Raw genomic sequence first — 27,065 nt, forward strand, 5'->3', positions numbered from 1 at the left:
TACTAATAAACACAGAATAAAAGTGTTTAAGAACTAGGAAAAGCTAGTAAGGATCCCATTCAAATACTTACCAGGAGCAATGGTCTCCAATGTATCAGAACTGACCTTCCGAGTACTTGTACAGTGACGGAGGGTGGAACCCGAAAATACCAAGTAAAACACTACATCATCTTCAACTTTGTCCTCTTCAGCAAGCAGCACTGTAACAACACAATCGCCCTAGGAAAGGAAACAATATAGCAAGTTTACATTAGTAAGGTTCCTCTTCGCAGCCTATCTTTATCAAACATTATATTTAAGGGAAAATCAAATATACCGTCTAAACCATGCCCCCATTCTAGTAAGCTGAAACAGGTATAAAGATTGAGCACTTATGTGCCAGGCAATTATCCAGGCATTCACAATACAGAATAAACCTGAAAATAAGATCATTCTCTCTTCTTTAAATTTACATTTTAGTGGAAGTGATTAGACAAATAAGTTAACTAACAAGATGAAGGAAAACTTTACTTGACTTTGGTAAGGTTAAAAAGGGGAAGGGCGGGGGAGACAGAGAAGAAAATCCAAAAATAAGGCAGAGAGGATGGAGGGGATATAAAAAATGATCACACCCTTGTACTCAGAATGCTTCTTAACTCCTGTGTTCCAGTTGACAATAATTCTCTAAATTCTATATCCCCATAAATCATTACCAAGTCCATACATTCTCCAGCAATAGGCTTGCCTGGAAAGGGGAGAGTGCAAAGAAGATGAGCTTGGGCTCCAGCCTAAGTGCATAACAGGCTACAACATCCAGGTTAGTGTAAGTATACGCTATGATGTTTGCACAACGAACAAAATCACCTAATACCATATTTCTCAGAACATATCCCCATAGTTTAAACAGCACATGACTGTATAGGAAAGCTCCTGGAACATGTTCAACTCTCCGTCTATAATATTTTTAACCTATTTCAATAGGAGGCTGCTTTTCTAATAATTTGTATTTCCTAACCATCTGACATTCCTACTCTTCTTTATCTACCCCTACATTAGTCCCATAAAATCAGACAAAAAATCTTGAGCCAATAACTTTGTCTATGACTTTGCAACTATTAGAAGGTAAGACATCTTTGTCTTTCAGTTGCTTTTTTTTTTTTTGTAAGACGGAGTTTCTCTCTTGTTGCCCAGGCTGGAGTGCAGTGGCATGCTCTCGGCTCACTGCAACCTCCAACTCCTAGGTTCAAGCGATCCTCGTGTCTCAGCCTCTCAAGTAGCTGGGATTACAGGCACCCACCACCACACCCAGCTAAATTTTTTTGTATTTTTAGTAGAGACAAGGTTTTCCCATGTTGGTCAGGTTGGTCTCGAACCCTGACCTCAGATGATCTGCCCGCCTCAGACTCCCAAAATGCTGGGATTACAGGAGTGAGCCACCGTAGCCAGCTGTAAATACTCTTTAGTAGTTTTTATATATAATGTTTCTTTTTTTAATCAAGACCAGTGGCTAAATATATTCTATGAAATACTGTCCTAATTATTAGCATTCTCCCAATTACAAACTATACAATTCCTGTTGTAACCATAACAAAAGACTACAAAGCATCAAGGTTTAAAGCACTGAGATGTAATACTATATAAATCTTAATAATGCATTACAGAAAAATCAATTTAGAGAAGGCCGGACCATTTTAGCATCATAATTAGAGGAGTAAATTCTCATTATGTACAGAAGATTTTTCCTTTCAATTTTAACAACAATTAACGCCAACAAGAGAACCATACCACCCTGTGGTCACAATTTACTAAGCCCAGCAGTATAACTGAGCAGAAGGTAGTTTTTTACTAAACACTAAAAAGCAAAAACCATCAAGTCAAACCTAGGAACCAGGTCTATTAACAAAACATGCTCCAGCGGGTCCATGACTACTACTATGACTATCACAGTGGAGCATTCAACAGTATCCTAATCCAAGGAATATCACAGCTGGTAAAACACAATTATCACTGACTTCAGTTACTACTCAGAAGTAGACTTTTGTCTTGTTTATAAGACTCTCTCTTGGAAACATTTTTGAAAAGCTTAGCCTGGTAATATGTGTAATCTCCTTTGGCATAATGCAACCAGTTAAGAAGATGTTTGCAGCGTGTATGAGAAGAGTCTATTTCTCAAGGTACTGAAATATCTTCATAGCCTGAAAAAAGTACAAATGAAAAGTTCCATCCTTTGCAGCATAGGTTGACAAACTATGACCCACACATAAATTCCAGCCTCCCACCATCCCGTTTTACATTTTGCCGGGGTGGGGGTGGGGGTTAGGGTTAGGGACAAAAGAAGCCCTTTTAATCCTTTTAATGTGAAAATTACATGAAATTCAAATTCACTGTCAATAAATAAAGGTTTAATTGAACTCAGATCATTCATTTACCCACCATTCACGGCTAGTTTTGCACCACAATGGGCCATAGAAGGTAATGATTACATGAGAACTTAGCCCACAGCCTAAATTATTTACTATCTGGACTTTTACAGGAAAAAAAGAAAAAAAAAAATTCACTTTGATTTCTAACCTGGTATTCTAAGACTATATCTTCCTTTTCAAGATCAAGAATTTCATTCTCACATGAGACCCAACATCTTGCTGGGAGACTCTCTGTGCCCCAAGATACTAGTGATGTCTGGGCCTTCTTTTGGGGACAGAGGAGGTGGCTAATTATAAGCAGATGAAATCCTTTTAGCAATGCTTTCAATATGAGCCTCTTTTTACAAGTAAATTTTAAACTGCTTTCATATATTTTTTTTCTTTTTTTTTATTATACTTTAAGTTCTAGGGTACATGTGCACAACGTGCAGGTTTGTTACATATGTATACTTGTGCCATGTTGGTGTGCTGCACCCATCAACTCGTCAGCATCCATCAACTCATCATTTACATCAGGTATAATTCCCAATGCCATCCTTCCCCTCTCCCTCCTCCCCATAATAGGCCCCGGTGTGTGATGTTCCCCTTCCAGAGTCCAAGTGATCTCACTGTTCAATTCCCACCTATGAGTGAAAATATGCGGTGTTTGGTTTTCTGTTCTTGTGATAGTTTGCTGAGAATGATGGTTTCCAGCTGCATCCATGTCCCTACGAAGAACATGAACTCATCCTTTTGTATGGCTGCATAGTATTCCATGGTGTATATGTGCCACATTTTCTTAATCCAGTCCGTCACTGATGAACATTTGGGTTGATTCCAAGTCTTTGCTACTGTGAATAGTGCGCAATAAACATACGTGTGCATGTGTCTTTATAGCAGCATGATTTATAATCCTTTGGGTATATACCCAGTAATGGGATGGCTGGGTCATATGGTATTTCTAGTTCTAGATTCTTGAGGAATCGCCATACTGTTTTCCACAATGGTTGAACCAGTTTACAATCCTAACAGTGTAAAAGTGCTCCTATTTCTCCACATCCTCTCCAGTACCTGTTGTTTCCTGACTTTTTAATGATTGCCATTCTAACTGGTATGAGATGGTATCTCATTGTTTTTTTGATTTGCATTTCTCTGATGGCCAGTGATGACGAGCATTTTTTCATGTATCTATTGGCTGTATGCATGTCTTCATTTGAGAAATGTCTGTTCATATCCTTTGCCCACTTTTTGATAGGGTTGTTTGTTTTTTTCTTGTAAATTTGTTTGAGTTCTTTGTAGGTTCTGGATATTAGCCCTTTGTCAGATGAGTAGATTGCAAAAATTTTCTCCCATTCTGTAGGTTGCCTGTTCACTCTGACGGTAGATTCTTTTGCTGTGCAGAAGCTCTTTAGTTTAATTAGATCCCATTTGTCAATGTTGGCTTTTGTTGCCATTGCTTCTGGTGTTTCAGACATAAAGTCCTTGCCCATGCCTATCTCCTGAATGGTAATACCTATATTTAATAGTTAGGGTTTTGGTTGTTGTTTGAGACAGGGTCTCACTTAGTTGCTCAGGCTGGAGTGCCAGGCACAATCAGGGCTCACCACAGCCTCCAATTCCAGGACTCAAGTGATCCTCCCCCTGCTGCCTCCCAAGTAGCTGGGACCACAGGCATGCGCCACCACTTTGGGCTACTTTTTTTTTTTTTTTTTTTTTTTTTTTTTGAGACGGAGTCTCGCTCTGTCGCCAGGGCTGGAGTGCAGTGGCCGGATCTCAGCCCACTGCAAGCTCCGCCTCCCGGGTTTACACCATTCTCCTGCCTCAGCCTCCCAGGTAGCTGGGACTACAGGCGCCCGCCACCTCGCCCGGCTAGTATTTTGTATTTTTTAGTAGAGACGGGGTTTCACCGTGTTAGCCAGGATGGTCTCGATCTCCTGACCTCGTGATCCACCCGTCTCGGTCTCCCAAAGTGCTGGGATTACAGGCTTGAGCCACCGCGCCCGGCTGGGCTACTTTTTAAATTTTCTGTAGAGATCAGGTATCCGTATGTTGCCCAGGATGGTCTCAAACTCCTGACCTCGAGTGATCCTCAAGGCCTGCCAAAAATGTTGAGATTATAGGCATGAGCCACTACTCCTGGTCTGTAGTTTTCTTGTTTTTGTTTCTGTTTTTAATATTAAGTCACACTACCTTATGACAAAAAATTCAATAGAAGAGAACACAAAAGCTCCATTCATTTCAAAGCCTCTTGAAATTTAGATTCAAAAGGCATCTGGAATCAAAAATACCTGTTTTCCTTGAAGGAGTATTCTCTGCACAATGATAAAGTCACTGAGAGCAAATAACAAACTGCATTTCAGCCACTAACTCCCATTTTACTCCAGCAGAACCAGGTACCTACTATTACTTGAGATGGATTTGAAAGATTAAATGAGTAGAATGGTGATGAAAAAATAACAAGGAAAAACAGATCTAGGTAACAATTTTTGTTGCGATGCTTTAATCCTACCATCTTTAAAGAATATCCTGGTATTAATAAATTACTCTGCTGTGCCTGGGAAAGACCAGTCTACAGAATAAATAGATGCATCAGTCTGGCTACAAAGTGAACAAGTCTGCCATGTTTCTAAATAAAATAAAATACATCAACTTATTAACAAGGGTAATTTTCAAGACATTCTCAATTATCATTTTAGTTTGACCCAACCTCAGGAAGAGTACACACCTACATCACCACTCTCTTCCAATAATCTGAACTCAAGAAACAGTGTGATCCTCTTACACAGATATTTTCCATGTTTCATCATTAGTGAGAAATGTCTCCCTGAAACTGACAATTTTTTCAGGGTCCTAATTAGTTTTGCTGACAGATGACACAAAAACTAATGGAAAAGACATCTATACTTGCCCTTATTCTGTAAATATAGGTTAGCCCCCCCACCCCCATATAAATAAACTGTGATGTAAAATATCACTATCAACCACTTATTTGCAAATAAAAACAGGTTTTTATAAAAGAGTTACTCTACAATGTGATTTTAAATGGTAGCCACGGTCTCACTTTTCCCCATCCTGTAGTAATTCTTAGAGTAGCTACATACTATAATAATGGCACTGTAACTTCCTTTATATATTAAGTTAAAAAAATTTTTTTTCACTTAGATTGCTACCCTGGAATTCTAAGAATATACTTTCCTTTCCTAGACAAAAGATTTCCTCTCCTCATGAGACCCAACATCTTGCTGGGAGACTCTCCATGTCCCAAGATATTAGTGGTCTGAGGCTTTCCTTTAACTGGGAAAAGTAACTTGATGAAAAAAAAAAAAAAAAAAAAAAAAAAAGATGTGCGATGAGAAAGGGAAAGGTATTTGGGGGATGGGAAGAGGCAAATTACAATGCAGGGATGAATGGACAAAAAAGGGCTTTGGACAGGGAAAGGGGTAGATACGGATTAGGAGAATGAGATAGAAAGCCCTGTAGGAGGAAGGGTGAAAGACAGGATGACATCAATGTCATCTTAGATAGTAAGAAAGTGTCAGCCATAGATTTTCAAAGGTGGGCCCAGTCAGCAGCAAAGTCAGTGGTATACTGGAGTTGGCTTATGGAGACTCATGAGTGCTCACTGTTAACTTTTCAGGAATTCTGCAAGGAATTATGTTAAACATAGCTATTATTAAAAATTACATTATATTGGCTTATAATTAAGTAAACTGCATTAAAAACAAATGTCATAAATATTCAAAACTTATCACTTTTTAATTATTTACCACAACATACTATACTCTATGCTCTGGAGGTTTCTATCTATTGTATCCAGACAGCAGAAATTCCACATAATGGTGTGCTGCTGCATGTCTTCACAACTCATATCTCTTGTCAAATCTGTATTCGTAATATGGCATGGATAGCCTGAAATCAACCATTATGGGAGTATTTACACCACTGAAATTGGCAAATGCTATAAATCAGGGCTTTCTTTTTTTCTTTTTAACGAGTACACCACTGAGAACAGGTCAGCAGAAGGGAAGGAGAGGGTAAAGGGGGAGAATTTCCACAGGGAGGACCAAGGAAGGTCACGGCAGGCCCATTTAAGAGACATCATCACTTAGAGAAAGAATGGAGGTCTTGCTATAAGACAAAACGCTAGTCAAGTACAAACCATCCCAGATTATAGGTAATAGTGTTGTCATAGTTCTACTCACAGCAGTTCAGTATTATCACCACCTTGAGTTAACTTGTTAGTTTATAACTTGTTAGTGTATCACCGTGATTAAGAAGATGATCACTGACACCAACCTGCCTGAGTCTTTATCACAGTATGGTATATCGCTTTATATCTGTTTAACGTGAGGTATGTTGTTTAACTTCCTTATGCCGTAAGGGAGGACAAGAATTATCAATCTTATCTCATAAGGTCGTTTTGAAGAATTAAGTGATTGATAAAAGGAAAGCACCCATATCAAGTGTCTGGCACATAATATTCAATAAATGACTACTATGATAATGTACCAGGATGTACACCCCATTAGAGCATGTTTTATTCACTGAGAAACCTGCTTTGTCTAGACTAGTAAGCTGCACTTGAAAAGACAGAAAGGGAGACACCAAAACTTTAATGGCAGTTATTCCTAGATGGAATTTTAATACACCATGTGCTTTTCTGAGTTTTCTGATTTTTAACATCTTTGTTGTTAAAAACTGGAAAACAGAAAAGATGTTTAAAATGTTAAGGAAGTTGCTAAAAATGCAACAAAGATGTTGGAGAAATGCTCACTTACCGCTTATAAATAACAAAGGGGAAAGCAGAACTTTGGCAGGTAACACCTGAATCAAGTGATTAAAAAAAAAAAAAGGTAAAAATAACCATAGAGAAATACGCTAACATCACATTTCACATAGCACTCACTAAGGACACAGCATCACTTATAACGTTCCTAACAAAAATGCATAACTTCAATCTAGTCATAAGAAAACATCAGACAAACTTAATTTGAAGGGGCATTTGTGTAAAAAATGGCCTGTAACTCTTCAGAAAATGTCACTAACAAAAGACAAAGATTGAGGTCCTGTTCCAGATTAAAGAAGACTAAAAAGATTTGCCAACTAAACACAGTACATGATTTTGGAGTGAATCCTGAATAAAAACATACTGCTATTAAGGATATTATTGGGACAACTGGCAAAATCTGAATGAGGTTTACAGATTAACATGGGACCAATGTTAAAATTCCTGGTTTTGGTATCATGCTGTGGTTATGGAAGAACACCTTTGTTCTTAGAAAAAAGGATGTAATACCTACAATTTACTCTCCAATGGTTCAGGAAAGAAATGATAACAGACAGAATGATTAAGCAAATATGGCAAAATATTAACAGTTGGAAAGTAGGGGCTTAAGGTTTATAAGATGTAATATCTGTTCTATTCTTACAGCTTTTCTATAAACTTGAAATTATTTCAGAATAAAGTTTCCAAGAAATATCTACTCAAATAATTTATAATAAAATATTTGACGTTAAAAAGTATAAAATGTAGATTTCTGAGTTTATTTTTTATATGTTGCAGTCACATATTTTATGTAAAGACATTCTTGTAGGCTCCAAGAATTGTGAAATTATAACAAAAACTACCTTTCAATCCAGAATCATAAAAGTTTCACAGGTCTTCCCAAATTTATTTCCCAGTCTGACAAAATGACAGGATTTATACCCACTGCAAATTTGGGAAAAGTGAAACAAAGGAGTTAAGTAAACTAAATAAAAACTGAGTGTTATTACAGGGTATTACCTTTCCATTAGGTAGCAATTATTACAGTACCAAAAAAAAAAAAGCCAAAAACCCTCAAAATCTCATTAACACTGCTTGTATTCACATAACTATCTTCATTCTCTCCTTTAAACACAATTGATAGGCAATTGATAAAACTTTGCCCAGTTACTTTACTAAAACAAACACCGACAGGTAGCTACAACTTTTCCATAGGCTAAAAGGCAAAGTCATGGCATTTTAACTTGGCAACTCATGGTAGCCAGTGTTCAATTTCATTAAAGGCTCACACAACAGAGGAACACTCAGTAGCAATGAACGTTATCTAGTGCACAGATATTGGTCGCTAATACCATTCTCCACTAAAAAGAACTGAGTCCCTTCAGAGACTTGGCTGAGTCCAGGCCTGGGTTGGACTGTAAACATCTTGTTTTGACAGAAAACAACGACGTGCTCAAAAAAAACAAACAAACAAACAAACCAATTGGGTCATGTCTTAAGGACACAGAAGCCAGACTCAAGTGGCTTCCTCTGTACAAACCTGGACAATTTAAAGACTGAACAGTCAAGAACAGCAATAAATTATAAACTTTTTTTTTTTTGAGACGGAGTCTCGCTGTGTGGCCCAGGCTGGAGTGCAGTGGCCGGATCTCAGCTCACTGCAAGCTCCGCCTCCCGGGTTTACGCCATTCTCCTGCCTCAGCCTCCCGAGTAGCTGGGACTACAGGCGCCTGCCACCTCGCCCGGCTCGCTTTTTGTCTTTTTTTTTTTTTTTTGAGACGGAGTCTCGCTCTGCTGCCCAGGCTGGAGTGCTGTGGCCGGATCTCAGCTCACTGCAAGCTCCGCCTCCCAGGTTCACGCCATTCTCCTGCCTCAGCCTCCCGAGTAGCTGGGACTACAGGCGCCCGCCACCTCGCCCGGCTAATTTTTTGTATTTTTTTTAGTAGAGACAGGGTTTCACCGTGTTAGCCAGGATGGTCTCGATTTCCTGACCTCGTGATCCGCCCGTCTCGGCCTCCCAAAGTGCTGGGATTACAGGCTTGAGCCACCGCGCCCGGCCTTTTGTCTTTTTTTTAGTAGAGACGGGGTTTCACCGTGTTAGCCAGGATGGTCTCGATCTCCTGACCTCGTGATCCGCCCATCTCGGCCTCCCAAAGTGCTGGGATTACAGGCTTGAGCCACCGCGCCCGGCCACAATTTTTTAACAAATAGTAAGTCTTGAGTCCATATTAATAACAATAGATAAATTATATAGCAGAGAAGGGAGTTCCTATGAGTATCGCAGAATGACAGGGTTCGACTGCTAAAAGAGGGGAGATTGCTGGAATAGTAAAATTATCACTGCACAAACATGGTAAAGATTCACTCTGGCAAAAAGTTATCAATGAATGCTCAATCCAGAGGGAGATTCTGATGAGGAACAGCATACATATTACACAGTCTTTTAAGTGTCTCCCATAGATTGCTTATTAGTTATAAGAGAGAAAAAAAAAGTAGTATTCATTCAGTGAAATCCGCCAATACACTGAACAGGTAAATCAAAATAAAGATCTCAATAAAGACAGATGACAGATGTGTCTCCAGAGTCACACACTAAGAAAGACACAAGGTTACCTATGCAGTGCTCTGACCAAGCGTGCAAACCCTCAACCTAATCACAAGGAAACGTCGGACAATGAGAAACAGTCTATTAAGAAAGAACAGAGGCACTGTATTCTTCAAAACCGGAAAAGATAAAAGATAAAGAAAGGTGTGGACGTGTTCCAGATTAAAGAAGGTTAAGAGACATGACAAATAAAGAGCGGTATCCATCCTGCTGTGATTACAAAGGAGAATATCCCTATTTTAGGAAATACATACTGGAGCATTTTAGAAATAAACAGCCAGGATACACGTAACTTACTGACAGATAATTAAGGAAAAAAATTGTCAGCCTACAGGTAAATAGCTAGAGTGAAAATGATAAAGCAAATGGCGTAAGATGTTAACAACAGGTGTTGTCCTGAGTAAAGAATATATGAGTATCCTTTGTACTACTTTTGGAAAACTTTTTATAAAAATTTTTTTAATATTTTTAATATTTTGGAATTATTTCCACATTAAAAGTTTTAAAAACATAAAAATAAAAACTTGTAAAACCTCCAAGGCTTCCCACAAAAAACTGTAAAAAGGTTTTGAAATAAATTAAGGGCTAGGGTTGTGGGAAGCCCTATCAATACAGATGTGGAGAAAGCTCAGTCATTAACAGCAAATGTAGAAGTTCCTTCATCCTCACACTGAGAGCATGGAGCTTGTCCATGGCTGACCAAGGTGCTTCGCAAATACTGCGAGGTATCTTTATCTCCACTTAAGAGATGAGAAAGCTGTAGCCGAGAGTATTTTTTAAACCTTGCCTTTAAAAAGCTAGAAGGGTCAAGCAGGGATTCAAATCCAAGTAGGATTCCTAAGTCTGTACTTCTTCCTCTATACCCCGACCTTGAAGTTAAGAGGAGGAGACAGAGTTAGGTGTGGGAAAAAAGATATGTGTGAAGAGGTCATTGTTGATAGAAGGAACATGTTACATAGCAAGCAAGTCACAGGCATCGAAGGACTACGGGGTACAGGAGAAAGAGGATGCTGAGAACAAGAAAGATGGAACAGTCTGGAGGTGCGGAAGGGAGGAGAAGCAGGAGGTCTGCTTGTGCTCAGGGTAAATCCAAACCCAGACACAATGGCTGCTTGGGCCCAAACATGTGCGACAAAGTCAGAGAGATGTGTAATTGTGTGCACTGCACTGTCCATGTTTCTCTTCACCACCTGAGGCTTATGGAAAGCAAGAACTGTCTTTTGAAACTTCACACAAGGCCTATGTAGCAGTAGGAAGTTGTTCCATAACTGAATAAAGATGGCAGAGATCAGCTTATGCTGAATATTAATGGCAAGCCAAAAGATTCATACTTGAACCTGTGTAGGCGAGGGGAAAAAAAAGACACAGTCTTATGTGGTATATACTGAAAGAAAAATGGGGGGTCGGGGATGTTAAAGGCAGCAAATATTCCAGAAAGATTTCTCTCACAGTCATATCCTAAGAAGGCAAAACAATAGAGACAAAGAAACCGTTTGGGGAAAATAATACAAAAACACAATGTGAGAAAGTAAAAAGTGTTTAACTGCCATGGTAGCAAGACAACCTAAAAAAATGATAAATGTGAGGGAAAAAATTCTGTTAAAAGTAATTTGGGCCAGGCACGGTGGCTCGTGCCTGTACTCCCAGCACCTGGGGAGGCCAAGGTGAGAGGATCTCTTGAGCCAGGAGATGCAGACTGAGGGAGCTATGATCACACCACTGCACTCCAGCCTGGGACAGGGCAAGACCCTGTCTCTCAAATTAATAATAATAATAATTTGATGAAATATGACAACCAACTGGATGGGACTAGAAGATAGTAGGCATGAAGCAGAATTAAGAGAAAAAGGGGTATCTCTAAGGAAAACTAGTGGCTTGTGGGAATAATCTGTGATAAGATGATGAGGCTTTGAATCTTAAGTTTCATGTATCAGCAGGGTAGACAAGATAGATATTTGTACTTATTCTATATCCAACAGGTAAGTAACAGGGCAAGCTGTCAAAAAAGGGCTAGCCTGGCCAGTCAGATCTGAGAGTCAACCTGCACTAAGTTAAGAACTAAAACCTTGACTGTAGATGAGTTTGTGGTAATAGAGAGCCAATGACTAGACCCTGGTGTTCCAGCAAGGGAGGGCAGTAAGAAGAAATAGATCGGCCGGGCGCGGTGGCTCAAGCCTGTAATCCCAGCACTTTGGGAGGCCGAGACGGGCGGATCACGAGGTCAGGAGATCGAGACCATCCTGGCGAACACAGTGAAACCCCGTCTCTACTAAAAATACAAAAAACTAGCCGGGCGAGGTGGCGGGCGCCTGTAGTCCCAGCTTCTCGGGAGGCTGAGGCAGGAGAATGGCGTAAACCCTGGAGGCGGAGCTTGCAGTGAGCTGAGATCCGGCCACTGCACTCCAGCCTGGGCGACAGAGCGAGACTCCGTCTCAACAAAAAAAAAAAAAAAAAAAAAAAGAAGAAATAGATCCAGAGAAACAGGACAAACAAGAAAGGGCCAGTTGGAGAAGAGGAGAAATCAGAGAACAAAGGATCAACAAAGCAAAAGAGGCAAGGATATAAAAGACTTGCAGCATGTAAAGGAGTGACTTTTTAAAAAGAATTCCTCAGAACAAACAATGGAAGACAGATGTCTGAAGAAAATCAACAAACTCAGAAATTTTTTTTTCTCTAGCCTTCAATGGGTTTTTTCATAACATATCTTTCATCTATTCCAGTGCCCTGAACTCAGAAATGGCCCTATGGACCCAAGAGGAACCCAAACTCAAGTGCCACCTAAAAAGATGGGATTTGCCGTATCTCTCTATTAATGGCAGCCACAAGTGAGCACTCTGCAGCCAAAACTTAAAATACTTGTTTCCCATTTCAAATCTTTCAGAAAGCTCATTTGCTAAACTAAAATAATGATCACTTCCCAGATTCACAATACACTCAATTTCATACCATTTAAAATATTTCAGAGTTCTCTTTATTTTAACCATCTATGGTTAATAATACCCTTGGTAACTACAAAAGTCTTTCAGGATGATACAATCTTGACAAGATATAATTGTTCATCTGTGATAATTAGGTGGAAAGCTAGCCTGCATTAATTAAAGGATTTTCAAATGACTTACTGCTAGCAAATATAGAACTGCCATCCATTACTGGGATCATTTTTAAAAATACAAACATTATATGAAACAATATTAATAGGTAAATGAGACTTAAAATATCTGAAAATATTTTGTTCCTTTAAACATTTCCTTTAATATATTTTACTTTATTACTTCAGTAATTGTATACTAGCAATAAAATGTATTACTAATATAATTACACATTTATTACTAATATAATAAATACTATATTAGTACATATACTGACTTGTCTAGGTACAGGGAGATGAATGCCCAAACTCTACCTTGAAGAATATGACCAAAAAGACTTCTGTGGAGAAATGTCTAAGCCCAGTGCTGCTCAAAGCTCAAGACAGATCACCTCAAGCAGGCACATACTCTCTGAAAGCTTATGCCGTTACAGTGAAGCCGGGCCACAGACTGCATCTTGTTCATTTTTGTACACCCAGTATCTCTTCAAAACGCCTGATACAGCAAGTGCTCAATCAGGATGTACTGAGTTGAACAAAATGTATTTCATCTTTTTTTAAAAAAATAAAACATAAAATGCTCCAAATAAAAATACTAAGTTTGTCTTGCTTATCCCATCCTTCCTTCCTTCATTTCAACAATGGGGTGGAGACTTAGGTGACGAACTATGGCACACTAAGGCTACGGAGACAAGCCGGTTCTTGCCCTGTTGGGGCTCACAGACTCTTCAGGGAGACAGACACATAAGGCAACAATTGCAGCTGTATAAAAAGCATAGTAGGAGAAGCAAGGACCTGGGACTGCAGGGATTAGAGGAGGCCCTTGACTGCCTGAGCAAAACGCAGGGCAGGGAGGGCTCCCACAGTCTTCTCAAACACAGGTCACCTGGAACGAGCCTGAGGCATACCGATTCTCTCTCACCTGATTTCAAATTCTGTTTGAAAGAAATGATATTTGCAACCAGTGGACAGGGGTGACATGTGAGGGGACGTGACAGAGGCTACAAACTAAATCCAAAACCATTCAGCTGTCAGACCTGAGAGTTTCTAAATACTGGATATAATGGCGCTTCTAAAATGTCATATAACACTAGCAAACCCCAAAGAAACACAAACTTTGTATTTCTAACTTTGTGAATACCCTGAAGTGCTATTCCTTGGCATTCCTTATGTCGGAATTCATTCAAAAGGAGAATATCACAAAGTTTAATTACAGGATAAATGAGTTATATCTGTGCAGCCTAATTTAGTGGAGTGCTCTAGAAAATGACAGACAAATTCATAAGGCACGGTTACAGCAAAGTAGGACCCCAAGGCTCCTTAAGATGAGAACATAAATATATGATGTTATTGCCATCAAGCTAGAAAACAGAAATCCTACCAGAAGGAAAAAAATCTAAAAACCTAAATCACGAACAGAGCTATCCCGTTCTGTCGGTCCTTTAGTATTACCTCAAAGTAGCATGAATGGTTCTCAGAGTAGCTTCGTTTCTCTGGGAAATTAATACCATTATAAAGTAAGCATATGCACAAAAATCTTTAATATTATTTAGCACTCACTATTTCTTAAATGCAACATGCTACTTGATAACAAGGTATCAGCCACCACACATGGTAGTAAAGTATAAAAATGGAGGCTGGGAAACAGAATCAGGATCACTTAATAGCTATAGACCCCTGATAAGAACCACTTGAAGCTCATTTTGTCAGCAAAATGAATTCATTCATTACAAAACTTACTGTAATATGTGTCAGACACTATTAAGAACTAGGCCTCAAACATGAAAGACAAGGCCCCTTGCCCTCATGGAGCTTGTATTTTAGAATTTAAGATAAATTATAGAAAGTAACATTAGAGAGAAAGTTCTATTAGAAAGGGTAAGACGGCATAAAGGGATTAAAGTTTGTCTGAAATACGGATGAGAGGATACTTTTCCCAACAGGGTGGTCGGGGAAAGCTCCTCCAAGGAAGCCAAATTTGAGCTGAAACCTGAATGAAGCAAATTAAGGGAAGACAAAGAAAGCAGTCAAGGCAAAGGGAACATATCGAGTGCAAGGCAAGTACAAACTCAGCGTGTTCAAAAAATAGCAAAGGTCAGTCTGGAGGAGCAAATGGATAAACACTGGGTGGAAGACGAGGTTGGAATATGGATTTTTTCTTTTTCTTTTTTAGTGTGATGCTAAACCACTGGAGGGTTTTGAAAAGAAGAGTGACATGATTCATGTTTCAAAGGATTACTGTGGTTCCTCTGTGGAGAACAGGACAGAGCAAGGAAACTACAGAAACAGAAAGAACTTAGGAAGCATCAAGAGTGGTCCAGATGAAATACGACAGAGGACTCAACTAAAGAGCCAGCAGTACCACCACCTCCGTCAGAGGGCTGGAATTCCCCACTTCAACCCCTTGCCTTTAAAAAAATCTACACAAGGCCAGGCGCGTAATCCCAGCACTTTGGGAGGCCGAGGCAGGTGGACTGCTTGAACTGAGGAGTTCAAGACCAGCCTGGGCAACATGGCAAAACCCCATCTCGACAAAAAATACAAAAATTAGTCAGACACGGTGGTGCATGCCTGTATCCCAGATACTCAGGAAGCTGAGGTAGAAGGACTGCTGGAGCCCAGGAAGCCAAGGCTGCAATAAGCCAAGACTGTGCCACTGCTCTCCAGCCTGGGTGACAGAGTGAGACCCTATCTTAAAAAAAAAATTACACAAAGTGCCCGAGGAAAACAGAGGCTCCATCAATATCACTCACAGCTCATTCCTGCTTGAAATGCTTTGAGAATATCTTGCTGAAACCCATCTGTAAAAATAGGACATCAAATGGACAAAGCAAAATGCCACAGAGAAAAGGAGGAGGGACCTACACCCTCAAGGACAGTTTAGGAATATATCCTTGCCGGGATCCATGGCCCCCATTCCTGCCATGCCCTCATGGGCAAGTCTCAGAAGAAGAACACTGAAAACTTTTCCAACAGCAGGTGCCCACCTGTGCCCAGGGAGCACCACCAGTCTGACGTGTGGGGGTGGAGGGGGTGATTAGGTGCTGCTGCCATCATACCCTACTCCCACTTGCCGCCACTTTGGGGATGTCAGTTCTTAAGGAAGCAAGTTGATCAGTCCCCAGAAGCTCGCATTCTTGGCCACACGACCACTACCTGTCATGAGGTGTTGGTGACATCCAATTTGGTTGACTAAAAGAATGGCATGCCCTCTGTCTTGGGGCAAAGAGAAGCTCAGAAGTTCGGTTTGACTTGTTCTGTCTTTGCTGTGGTTTCTAGACACAAGGAAAAGGCAGTCAGCTTCGTGCCATACAACACAAAATGTTTCCTTTTCAATCCCCATTTCATCTAACATCAAGATTGGCAAACTTTATCTGTAAAGACTCAGATGGTAAATATTTTCAGCTTTGTGGGAAATATGGTTACTACTGCAACTACTCCATTTTTTCTTTTCTTTTTTTTTGGAGCACAAAAGGAGCCATAGACAATACATAAAGAAATGGGAGTGACTATGTTTCAACAAAACTTTATTTACAAAAACAGGCAGCAGGCCAGATTTGGCTCACAGGCTGTAGCTTGCCAACCACTAGTCTAACATAACCTTTTAATACAGTTTTCCAGAGGTTCACACACCCAAGACATCAAAAAAAACCAGATTAAGAACCCCTGATTTAGTAGAAGAAACTCATGACAACATACACTTACAGTGATATAACAGGTGCTATAAATAGAAACATTTCAAAAGTGTTATGGCCTAATAGAAGAGAAAGAAAGAGAAGGAAGAAAATTTGCCAGAGACTACAAACGCTACCCAGAGAAAGTAAAATTTATGAATTTCAAAAACCATGTAGGAGCTGACTAGGAAGACAAAAGATAAAGTCACTCCAAGGAGGGGAGAGGATGTACGAAGGCACAGAACTGAACAAACATGGCGTATTCAAGGACTAACAGGCCATGGCTTCAGCATAGAGAACATGGGCATAAAAGAGTGCCAAGGATCAGCCTTTATACTCTAGACCAAGGGGGCCCATGAAAGGATTAATAACACCTCTGTCCCATGTGCTTTCGGTACGTGGTTGGTGACAGTCAGGTAAGACAATCATAAACAACTGTTTTATATAACACTAATGATCATTATTAGTCTTCACATGTCCCCTGAGCAGTGAGGTCATCCCTGACTATCCTAAATGAAGTATGAGCTCTCCTACCCTAACTCTCCTTATTTATCTTGCCCTGCTTTATTTTTTCCATAGCATCATTTACTATCTGACACATATTTATTCATGTATGTCTATTTAATACAATACAGTATATATTATACCTGTATGTATATATACAATTCTAAGAGTATATATTTATGTATTTATCTGAGTTCCCCTTTCCTCCCGTTACGTAAGCTTCCTGAGAGGTGGGACCCTATTTATTTTATGTAATGCTATATCATTGCCTAAAGGTGTGTCCTGTAGTTTTAGGGGCTCAATAAATATTGGCCAAATGAATGCAAGAATTCCTCTCTGAACTCTCTTTCTGTAAACAATCTTTCTTTTTTTGTTGTTTTTGAGATGGAATCCCACTCTGTTGCCCAGGTTGGAGTGCAGTGGCACAATCTCAGCTCACTGCAACCTCCACCTCGTGGGTTCAAGTGATTCTCCTGCCTCAATCTTCCCAGTGGCTGGGATTATAGGTGCCCAGCTAATTTTTTTGTATTAGTAGAGACGGAGTTTCACCATGTTGGCCAGGCTGGTCTTGAACTCCTGACCTCAAGTGATCCGCCCACCTCCTCGGTCTCCCAAAGTGATGGGATTATAGGCGTCAGCCACCACGCCTGGCCTGACAATCTTTCTACAATTCATCTTAAATACTTAAGATGACTGGATGAGAAATTAATTAAAAGATCTAGAGTCTAATGCTCTGAGTAAATTTTCAGCTCAGTTGTCCTTAAGAAGTCACTTAAAATATAACTAAAACTCAAAAAGACTAATGACAAGAAGAGCACCTAACAGCTTCACCCCTATTTATTTAACCCAGGGGCTTTTCCTATATCTGTCTCAGCTGGAAAATACTAAGATAGTATCCACGTCCCTCAAAAGAAAATGCATTCTTGAAACTAGCCGATAAAGCCATTTTTATAAATATTTCCTTAAAAGATACCTCAAAGTATCTCAAGCAACATGAATAGAAATCCACCAAGAAATTTATCGACTTTTACATAAAGTCATTCCAGATATAGACTTAGGTTGACTTCAGTGTTAGAAAATATTAAAGGATTTTATTTGGCATTTAAGGTTACTTTTTATTTAAACTAAGCTAATCTTTTGCCAGATAAAGACACTGGCCAATGAAATCCCTATAACCTTTCTTCTTCTTTTTTAATCAGGTTATGTGTATATTCCTGCCAAAAGCATACCCTTTCTCAATGCCAGTACAAAATTACTATTTTAAATACTACTACCAGTCACAGCCCAAATTCATACTGTCTTCTAGCTTCATAACTTTGCAACACTAAAATACAGGATAATTCTGAAAGATGTCCAGGCACCACCTATTTGGTCCATTAAAACAAAGCCAGCAGATGGCGCTCAACAAATCTACTCGAGTTCTATATCTATGGAGTAGTTTTAGAGATTGTTCTAATGGGTTTTCAGACAGAAAAGAAATTAAACTACTCAGGTTTGGATATCCTTTAATGTATGGTTCCTTTAATGAGAAATATTTCTTAAAAGGAAGAGAGTGTTGAAAATTTTTAAGAGTATAAGTTTTTCTTGTTTCAATGTACAATCCTCCCTCTCAAGTCTACTTTTGTCAAGCAAAGCTAAATTGTTCAAATGGTGCTGGCTTTCCCACCGGCTTTAAAACACACGTGCGCGCACACACAGAGAGCGAGAGCAACAGAGAGAGAGAGATGCAGGGAGGGGGGAAAGGGAGGGAGAGAGAGAGAGAGCAAGGCAGAGCGAGAGCGAGAGCGAGATAGCAAGAGAGACAGCGAGAGAGTCTCTACCTCTGAAAAGTGTTTCACAACTCTCCGGAACTGGTAGAATTATTAATTAGGTCAATACTTAAAGAGACATTCTCTCTTTTGCTAACAAGACCAGATATTTGGCTAAAACGCAGACACGTAAGGATTTTTATTTTTATTTATTTTTGAGACAAGGTGTTGTGCCCTGTCACCCAGGCTGGAGTACAGTGGTACGACCATGGCTCACTACAGCTTCAATCTTCCAGGCTCAAGCAATTCTCCCATCTCAGCCTCCTAAATAGCTGAGACTACAAATTTACGCCACCATGCCTGGCTAATTTTTTTTTTTTTTTTTTTTTTTGTAGAGACGGGGGTCTCACCATATTACCTAGGCTGGTCCCGAACTCCTGGGCTCAAGCTCTCCTCCCACTTCAGCCTCCCAAAGTGCTGGGATTACAAGCACGAGCCACTGCACCCAGCCTTTATTAATTCTCCATAAAAATGTAATGCAAGAGTTGGAAGTGATTAGATAAAATCAATCTCTGGCTCCCCATTCCTCATTCCTTCCCCTCTCCTCTCAGAGAGCAGATGGTTGAAGATTATACTCGGCTACTTTGTTGCTGATTGAAAAGGTGACGTTCTGTCATTAAAATCTAAAGATTTGACTTCTGTTCTCATCTATATCTTACAGTTATTCACCTAGCTTTCTTGGTTATTTATTACCCTCAGTTCTCTTGTTTTTTCTCCAAAGTAATCAATTAAGTTGGGACTCCAGGCGTCTAAGCTGGCCTCCACACACTAGGAAGCACAGTCTCCAAAATACAATCTGATCAAGCCACTCTCCTGATAAAGCCCTATGCCTGAGCATGTCCCTTCAACACACAGCACACAAAGCCCCCGACAACCTAGCCCTCGCTGACCCCTCCAGCATCATCTCCCTCACAGAGCCTCTCCTCACTTTGCTACAAGCATACCAAGCCACTGAGAATTCATGAACACACATTCAAGGTTCACTCTTCCTACCTGTCTCACTACTTGGCCATGCTGCTCCCTTTATCTGTCACACTCCCTTTATCTGTCACACTGATGATTAGAGTGAGAAAGTAAAGCATGAAAGACAATGCCTTTCTTTTCTAAGTGGAAACCTGGGCCCCTTCCTCAGAGGAAGGGCCTCCTTACCTGATCTAATACATACTATGCCTCACCCACTGCAGGCAGATCAAGGTCCCCTCTGATTCCATGAGTCCATCAGGTTTGCACAATGGGTATCTCTGCACCAGCAATGCCCAAGTCAGGGAGCCCAGCAGGTCAAGTTGAATCACCTCTGGTCACATATCATTCCTAACCCAGGGTACAACATGCTGAGACCACGGAAAAGAGACATTCAAAGTTGGTCAGTGGGACACTGTCAACTACAAGATTAAGAAGGGAAGGTACCAATACCGAATGGACAGCATTGCTTTGGGGGCTGTAGCACCAGAGGAAGACCACCGGCTTTGAAATCACATGACTCAGAATATCAGCTTCCCTTGTTAGCAGCTGTGTGTTTAAAACAGCTGATTCTTTTAGGAGCTACCTCAAATTCCCTGTAAGAACTCCTACATTGTAAACTCTAGGAGGATGGAAATCATTATAATCCCATATCCGAAATGCATGAAATAATGGCTCTTGCATCAAATGCTTACTATTTGCCAGGACTGTTTTAAATGTCTTACACAAATTAAGGTTGCCATTTAATCCCCTTACCACGATATAAAGTAAGTACTAAAGTATTTTAACAAGGTATGCCAAGTACGTAGCATACACTAGGCACAAAGAAAATGTTCCCATCCATTCCCAAGTAAATAGAAACATCCCACATTTCCGAATCTCCATGTCTCTACCTCTCTTTTAATCTCTTCTAGTAAAACACACTATTTCTCAAACAGAGCCAAATAAAGTATGGTAATAAAATTGATTACTTTTTGGTTTTACTTAATAATAGGTGAAGAATTTTTAACTAAATGGCAAATAAGTCTTACGAAAGAAACTGTCTAAAAGGTGTCATATGGAAATTTAGGAGAAGAAATTCCATCCAATTAACAGTGAACCAGCTTTTTCGTAAAACTGGTTAAGCTTTCTGATTTTTAACAAATAGTTACATGAGTATCAAACAACCCACAGTAGTTAACCATAAAAGTAATCAGAAGAAAACTATATCATTTCAGATATTATCACTTTTCTTATCTAGTATTACCAGTAAAACCATTTCACAAAAATACATTTTTTACGTTTTCCTTTTTAAGTGTCGACATTTTTTAAAGAAATAAGTCAACTTTATGAAAATCCTTCTAAGGGATATTACACATTTCCAGGCCTAAGAAGGCCGACTGATAAAGGTGGGCAGGAATATTAACTGAGCAACTGATATGTATTAAGATTTTTACATGTAGGAATGACATACTTAACTGCTGCAGATTAAATTACATATGTTAAATGCTTCTCAAAGTAACTGATGTTTAGTAAGCATTCAATAATTGCCAACTATAGCTGTCACTTTTTAAATCACATGTAGTGCTCAAGAAAAATCCTGTAACATACATACTACCCTATATTATAGAACTTTTAAGATGAAGACTCTAAGGCTCCCACAGTAGGGCAGGAATTCAAAGCCGTGTCTACTTGACTCCTAAGCCCATACACTTTCTCTACGTGGGTTCTCCAAGTGTTGGATCATCTGGGAACTTACCAGAAATGCAATTTTTCACCCCTGTCCCAAACCTAGTAAATCAGAAACTCTGGGGTGTGGCCCAGCAATTTGGGTTTGAATAAGCCCTCCTGGTGACCCAAATGCATGCTCAAGTTTGAGAACCAGTGACCCCACAGTACCATGCTCCGCTGTACCAGTTACCACAAAGGTCTAGTGTCTATCCCTGAACAGTTCCCCTTCTTCCCAACAAATTCCACTTTTCAGTGTTTCCTTCTGACTTTAATAATCTCACCAACATCCTTATTTTACAAGTCCTAGGCAACAGCTCGCTTATTCCCTGCACCATGCAGGATTAAAAGCTGACACAGAGGAGAAATACACTGACATCACTAAAAGCCTAGGTTTCTGAAGAAAGGTCTAGTTTGAATTCTAACTCTGTTCTTACTAGCTGCATAACCTCAGCAAGTGACAAAAGTTCTCAGACACTTTCTTCTGCTTTAAAATGTAGAAAACAATAGTTATCCCATGAGATCATTAAGATGATTAAATGAGAAAAATGAATGTAGGACACATAGCATAGTGGATAAGTACTAGTAGGTATGGAATAAACGGAGGCTTAAGATCAGCGTTAGAACACAATATGCATTTCCGCCAACCTCTACTGCATACAAATACACACATATACAGTATGGCAAATGAAAAATCAACATTCCATACTCACCAAAAAAACTGAAACCTCGGTACACCATTTTTAAAAACACTCATCTCTGTTTCATGGTCAAGGAGAAGAATTACTTCGTATTCTGAGACTTAGCAAGATATGGGCAACACATAATCATGAGTATATGGTGGCAAGAATATAATAAATTTCACAGGGATCTGGAAAACGAGGATTTGTGGAGAAACAATACTGGCTATAAAAAATACCCACGGTTGTAGCTTTTTAATATTATGCTGCCTGGGATCCCTAAACCATACAAGATAGGACAAACTACACAATAATACACTTTACTCAAAGTAGAATTTAGGAACACAAGAGGTGACTGAGAAGAAAATGATGTTCATGAGTAACAGTAGGTGAAGATCATCCCTGGCCTTCTTTAATTCCGGAAGATGACAGGAATGGTAGGAAATGTTTCCACAATCAGATTGGTGGGTCCCATGAACCAAGAAAGGAATGTACCATCGCCTGAGCAGTAAGACAAAACTCACATTTCCTTCTGTGGACATAACAAAGAGAGACAGCTGAGAATTCCACCCCAGCCGCCAGATGCTCTGTATATCACATGGTGTCAACAGTTAATCCAGACACAGAGCCTTGTGAAGGGCTCCAAAGACACAAGAGCCAATAGCTCTTTCCTGGTTTAAAAAGGGTAACAAACAATCAAATTTCTGCGAGTACAGGTGAAATTCTCTATACTTAAAGATAAATACCCTAAGTTACAGCCCGTACATAAAAGGATCCAAAGGGAAATAAGCAGAATCTCTGGGGGGAAAATGTGTCTGAATGAGGAAAAAGTACTAAAGATTTGCATCACTAATCCATCAAACAATCAATAAATTCATGTATCTTCCAGAAAAATGTAATTTCTACCTCCCTGCTGATATAAATAAATGTTCCCAATGTTCTACTTGAAGGGAGCTATTTATAGATTTCTGAATTACAGATTCAGTGGGCTGACTTCACAAAGCTAGCTAATAGTCTCATCTCAGGTGACAGAATTTCCAAAGACAGCAATGAAAATCTTATCATCAACATACTAAAACTTTAAAATATAAATCTTCCTGTCTCAAACCTAATTCATAGGTTTGTCAGACCAATAAAATGAGATTCGTGTAGTAAGAAGGAAACACAGAGCATTCCAAGTAAACACCCACACACCACACAGAAGTACTAGGATACTGTGGTTGAAGTTCAGTTTTTCACCTAGTATCAGTTCCAGGTTTTCACTAGGAAAGTACCTCTTAGAGGCTCTACCCAAAGATCAAAGCAAAGTGACACATTGTCCCAGATCACAAAATCCCCATGTGGCTTCATTTATTGGTTGATGAACTACAGTAACCTTCCCTTTGGGATCCTAAATCCTAACGAAAAAGAAAATCATCTTTGGCAAATCAGACATTTATAATCATCCATGTATGAGGCAACACCCATTCCCAAAGAACAGCTTTAATTATACTTGGAAAAAATAAAAAACACTAGCATTATAATGTACAAAGTACTGTGATAGAAGCTGAAGTAAAAATGAGAGCAATAAAATAATAATTCAAATACAAAGCCCCTGCCCTCAAGGAGCATAATAAATGGGAAAGGTGTGCATACAAATGTGCATCTGAAGGGCTCAAGCTCTTATAAGAAAGTCCGCACAGAGTAGCTGGGGCATGGGAGTAGGAGTGATGGATCCACAGGAGAATGAAAGCTCAGAAGGGGCTCCACAGAGACAAGTAGCAGGAAATGAATCCTGAAAGATGAGCACTTTTCTTTACGCATATGCTGGGGAGTGGCAGGGCTCGGGGGTGTGGTTCAGAGACAGGAAGAGATGCCGTAACAGCTTCACATGGCTGAAAGCTAGCTTACATAGAGTTGGAATTGGTTTACTCGAAGTACCAATGACTCAGCGTGGGATCCATGGCTAGGGATTTTTAAACTCCAAATGCCATCAAAATACTGCTTTCATTTATGCTGTCCAAAAATCAGTCTCAGCACCCCGTCTACAACCTCATTTCAAAACCTGCTGCTCTTACCAATTCCATTTGCACCATAATCTGTGCTGCTGCTGCTGCTGCTCCTGCAAAGCATATGGGGCTTTAATTATCTACAATCATAAAAGGAAAAATTGGTGAAAAATTCTAAGTGACATAAAACTATCATGAAAAAAATGTGAAGTGTTAACTCCCTTAATTGTCCACTGAAAATCACTGCTATCTCTTACCAAGAGATACCCAACCCTGTACTCAATAGTACACACCTTGATATTATTCTGAGTCAGTAACAGTGATAATTTACTCAGGAAGCTAGCCATTAAAAAAGAAAAGCCATAGATCCGTCCTTTTGAAATAACATCTTACTTAATACATACACTCCCATGCATCTTCACAGGCAACTGCTGCTGATGGGTTACGCAGTCAGCCCTGTTGAAAAATATAAATGTACCCACACAGTTCTAATTGAATTCATAGAAGGCTTTTTAAAACTATCCTTTTTATTCATTTGGTTTATATGTTTAAACTTTGGAGTGCATCAGAATCACGTGAAGGGCTTATTTTAAAGCGACTTTTTGGGCCCCACCCTCAGGCATTTAGGTCTGGGATGGGGCCTAAACATCTGCATTTCTACCAAGTTCTTAGTGGTGCTCATGTCCCTGGCTGCTGGTTGCGGACCTCACATTGAGAGCCAGTGCCCTAGAGGAGTCCAGGTGGCAGTCATTCCAGGTCACCCCACACACCAATTACTACTGAGAGTAAGCAAGTTTTATACGATGTATGTCTTACATATGAAAAAGAGATGGCAAATGGAGTTCAATGCTAAAGACAACCTCTAAACGTAGATGTGATGTAAGCATCAAGCTTCAAATGACCAGATCAAGAAAGGATTGTATCAACCTGAGGAGCTAATAATGAAACTATCCTCACGTGCAGAGATGAAATGGGAAGAGCAAAAGTTTCTAGTTCGAATTACTGCTTCACCTCTTCCTAGCTATGTTCCTTCATCTATAAAATGGATCTCACATGGGTGAGGAGATAAAAGTAAGTTACCTTACAAGGAAGGTGTTCAGTAAAAGGTAGTTGCTACCTAAGCTAACAAGGGAAAGCGCTCTCAGCGCAAGTATTTATGCAGAAGATGCAAGACGAAGCCACGAAATGTAACTTTTACGTGCTTTCAAACTATGTCAAAATAGAGGAGGAAGGTCTCTTTTTAAAACTACCTATATCTAAAGTTTTATCCATGATCTGACTCATTGTGATTGATATATATATATATGATATATATATGAGGTGAGATATATATCTCACCTCATTTAATCCTTACTACCACACTCTAAGGTTGTTGTAAAAACATGACTGTTCTCCGTCAGGCTTCCAAGGCAGCTCCTCCTCCAAACTGTTTGCTCACTGATGCTATACCATTCTCCCTCTGTCCCCTACACTGAAACCCTCAGTGGCCATATCTGTGGCTCTTTGATGCTTTCAGTCATTCTACCAGGCAAAATCCATATGGTCTTCCTTAAGAACAGCTTCACCATCCCCAGATCTCATTCTGTATGCTGTAACAGTGAAGTGATAGGCCTACTTACTTGATAGCCCGTCACTGCTCTCCTTCTACTCTCTGTTTTGGGTATGACTTTCATCACGCTACTATTTGCCTAGTCAAAAGATCTCCAGTTGCTCTTCACACTGTTATCCTGTGTAAAACCCCATATTTCCTTTATCAGTGCTGACCAACAGAATTTTCTGCAGTGATGGAAATATTTTCTAACTGCACTCAATATGGTAGCCACTAGCTACGTGTAGCAACTGAGCACTATTTGATGAAGTGAATTTTTAAATTTATTTCACTTTTAACAGCCACATGTGGCTAATGTCTACATTACTAAACAGAGCAGCTATATATAATCTCATCTCCAGGTATCCTTCAATGTGAACTGCCCACCCTGGTCAAGCAAAGTCTCTCCCCACAACTGATAACACTCTTCCATGCCTTACTCCAAAGACTGTGCTTCCTCCTCTCACTCTGCTCTTCCCAGTCTCCACAGCCTATCTATATCCAGGCTGGTAGAACCCCCATCTTTTCTGAAGGCTTCCCAACCACATGTGCCAATATTTCATTCCTCTCCCTGCCATGAACAAACACTGTGTGCACAGCTCGTCTAGCACTCCAATAGGTATTGCTAGCACTGTAATTTATCTCCTCATGCATCTGAGCCCCTTCCTCCCCAGTGAAAGAATCTATTCCCCTAAGATCAAATCTCCATTCAGGTAACAGGTGCTTCACAAACACTTGTTTTAAATGAATTAAAGGTACAGAGTGATACATTTTAATCTTTCTTGGACAGCAAGACTTCTCTTCTCTAGTACCAAATGGAAATTTTAATCCCTTCACTGTTATTTGATAGCTTGGCCAACACCAAGTTATTGAAAAAGTATCCTGTAAAAAGGCTCTGAAAAGTCTTTGACCTATGTACATTTGTCTGTTCTAAAAATGCCAAGGAAAAACGAGAAAATACTGCTTACAAATGAAAAACCCATTAACTTCAAAGCAAGTTTCTGGAAACTGATTAAAAAGTCCAACAGAAGGAAACTGAAATTCCTGCTCTGTAAAACCATCAAAAGCTAGACGGAGGAACCCTTGATTTCCTTATTCTTCTGGCAGGTCTCAGATCTGGCTGGACAAGGCCACCAGCCCACAGATGCTGGAGCAGACCTATCAGAAATGTATTGTTAAGGCAAAGGTAGGTAATCCATTTAAGAGATCAGGAGGCTGATAAGGCTCTTTGTGTAAGCAAAATGTATCCTAACAGCCAAGTGAGAAGCACAGCCAGGTTATTTCAGAGCCTGCTGTGGAAACACATTTCCTAGGAAG

The 27,065-nt window shown here is 39.8% G+C and overlaps 1 protein-coding gene across 13 annotated transcripts in view; it reads right to left on the minus strand.

Annotated features, from left to right (window-relative positions):
- Positions 1–27,065, minus strand: part of AKAP13 (A-kinase anchoring protein 13) — a 364,057-nt gene that overhangs the window by 227,098 nt on the left and 109,894 nt on the right. For all 13 annotated transcript variants that reach the window (XM_033189117.1, XM_033189119.1, XM_033189118.1 and 10 more), the window contains exon 3: positions 72–219. In XM_033189117.1, the coding sequence (XP_033045008.1) occupies positions 72–219 (148 nt within the window). The remainder of the gene's footprint in view (positions 1–71; positions 220–27,065) is intronic.

The sequence above is a fragment of the Trachypithecus francoisi genome, unplaced genomic scaffold, assembly GCF_009764315.1.
Source record: "Trachypithecus francoisi isolate TF-2019V2 unplaced genomic scaffold, Tfra_2.0 Lachesis_group3, whole genome shotgun sequence".
Lineage (NCBI taxonomy): Eukaryota > Metazoa > Chordata > Mammalia > Primates > Cercopithecidae > Trachypithecus > Trachypithecus francoisi.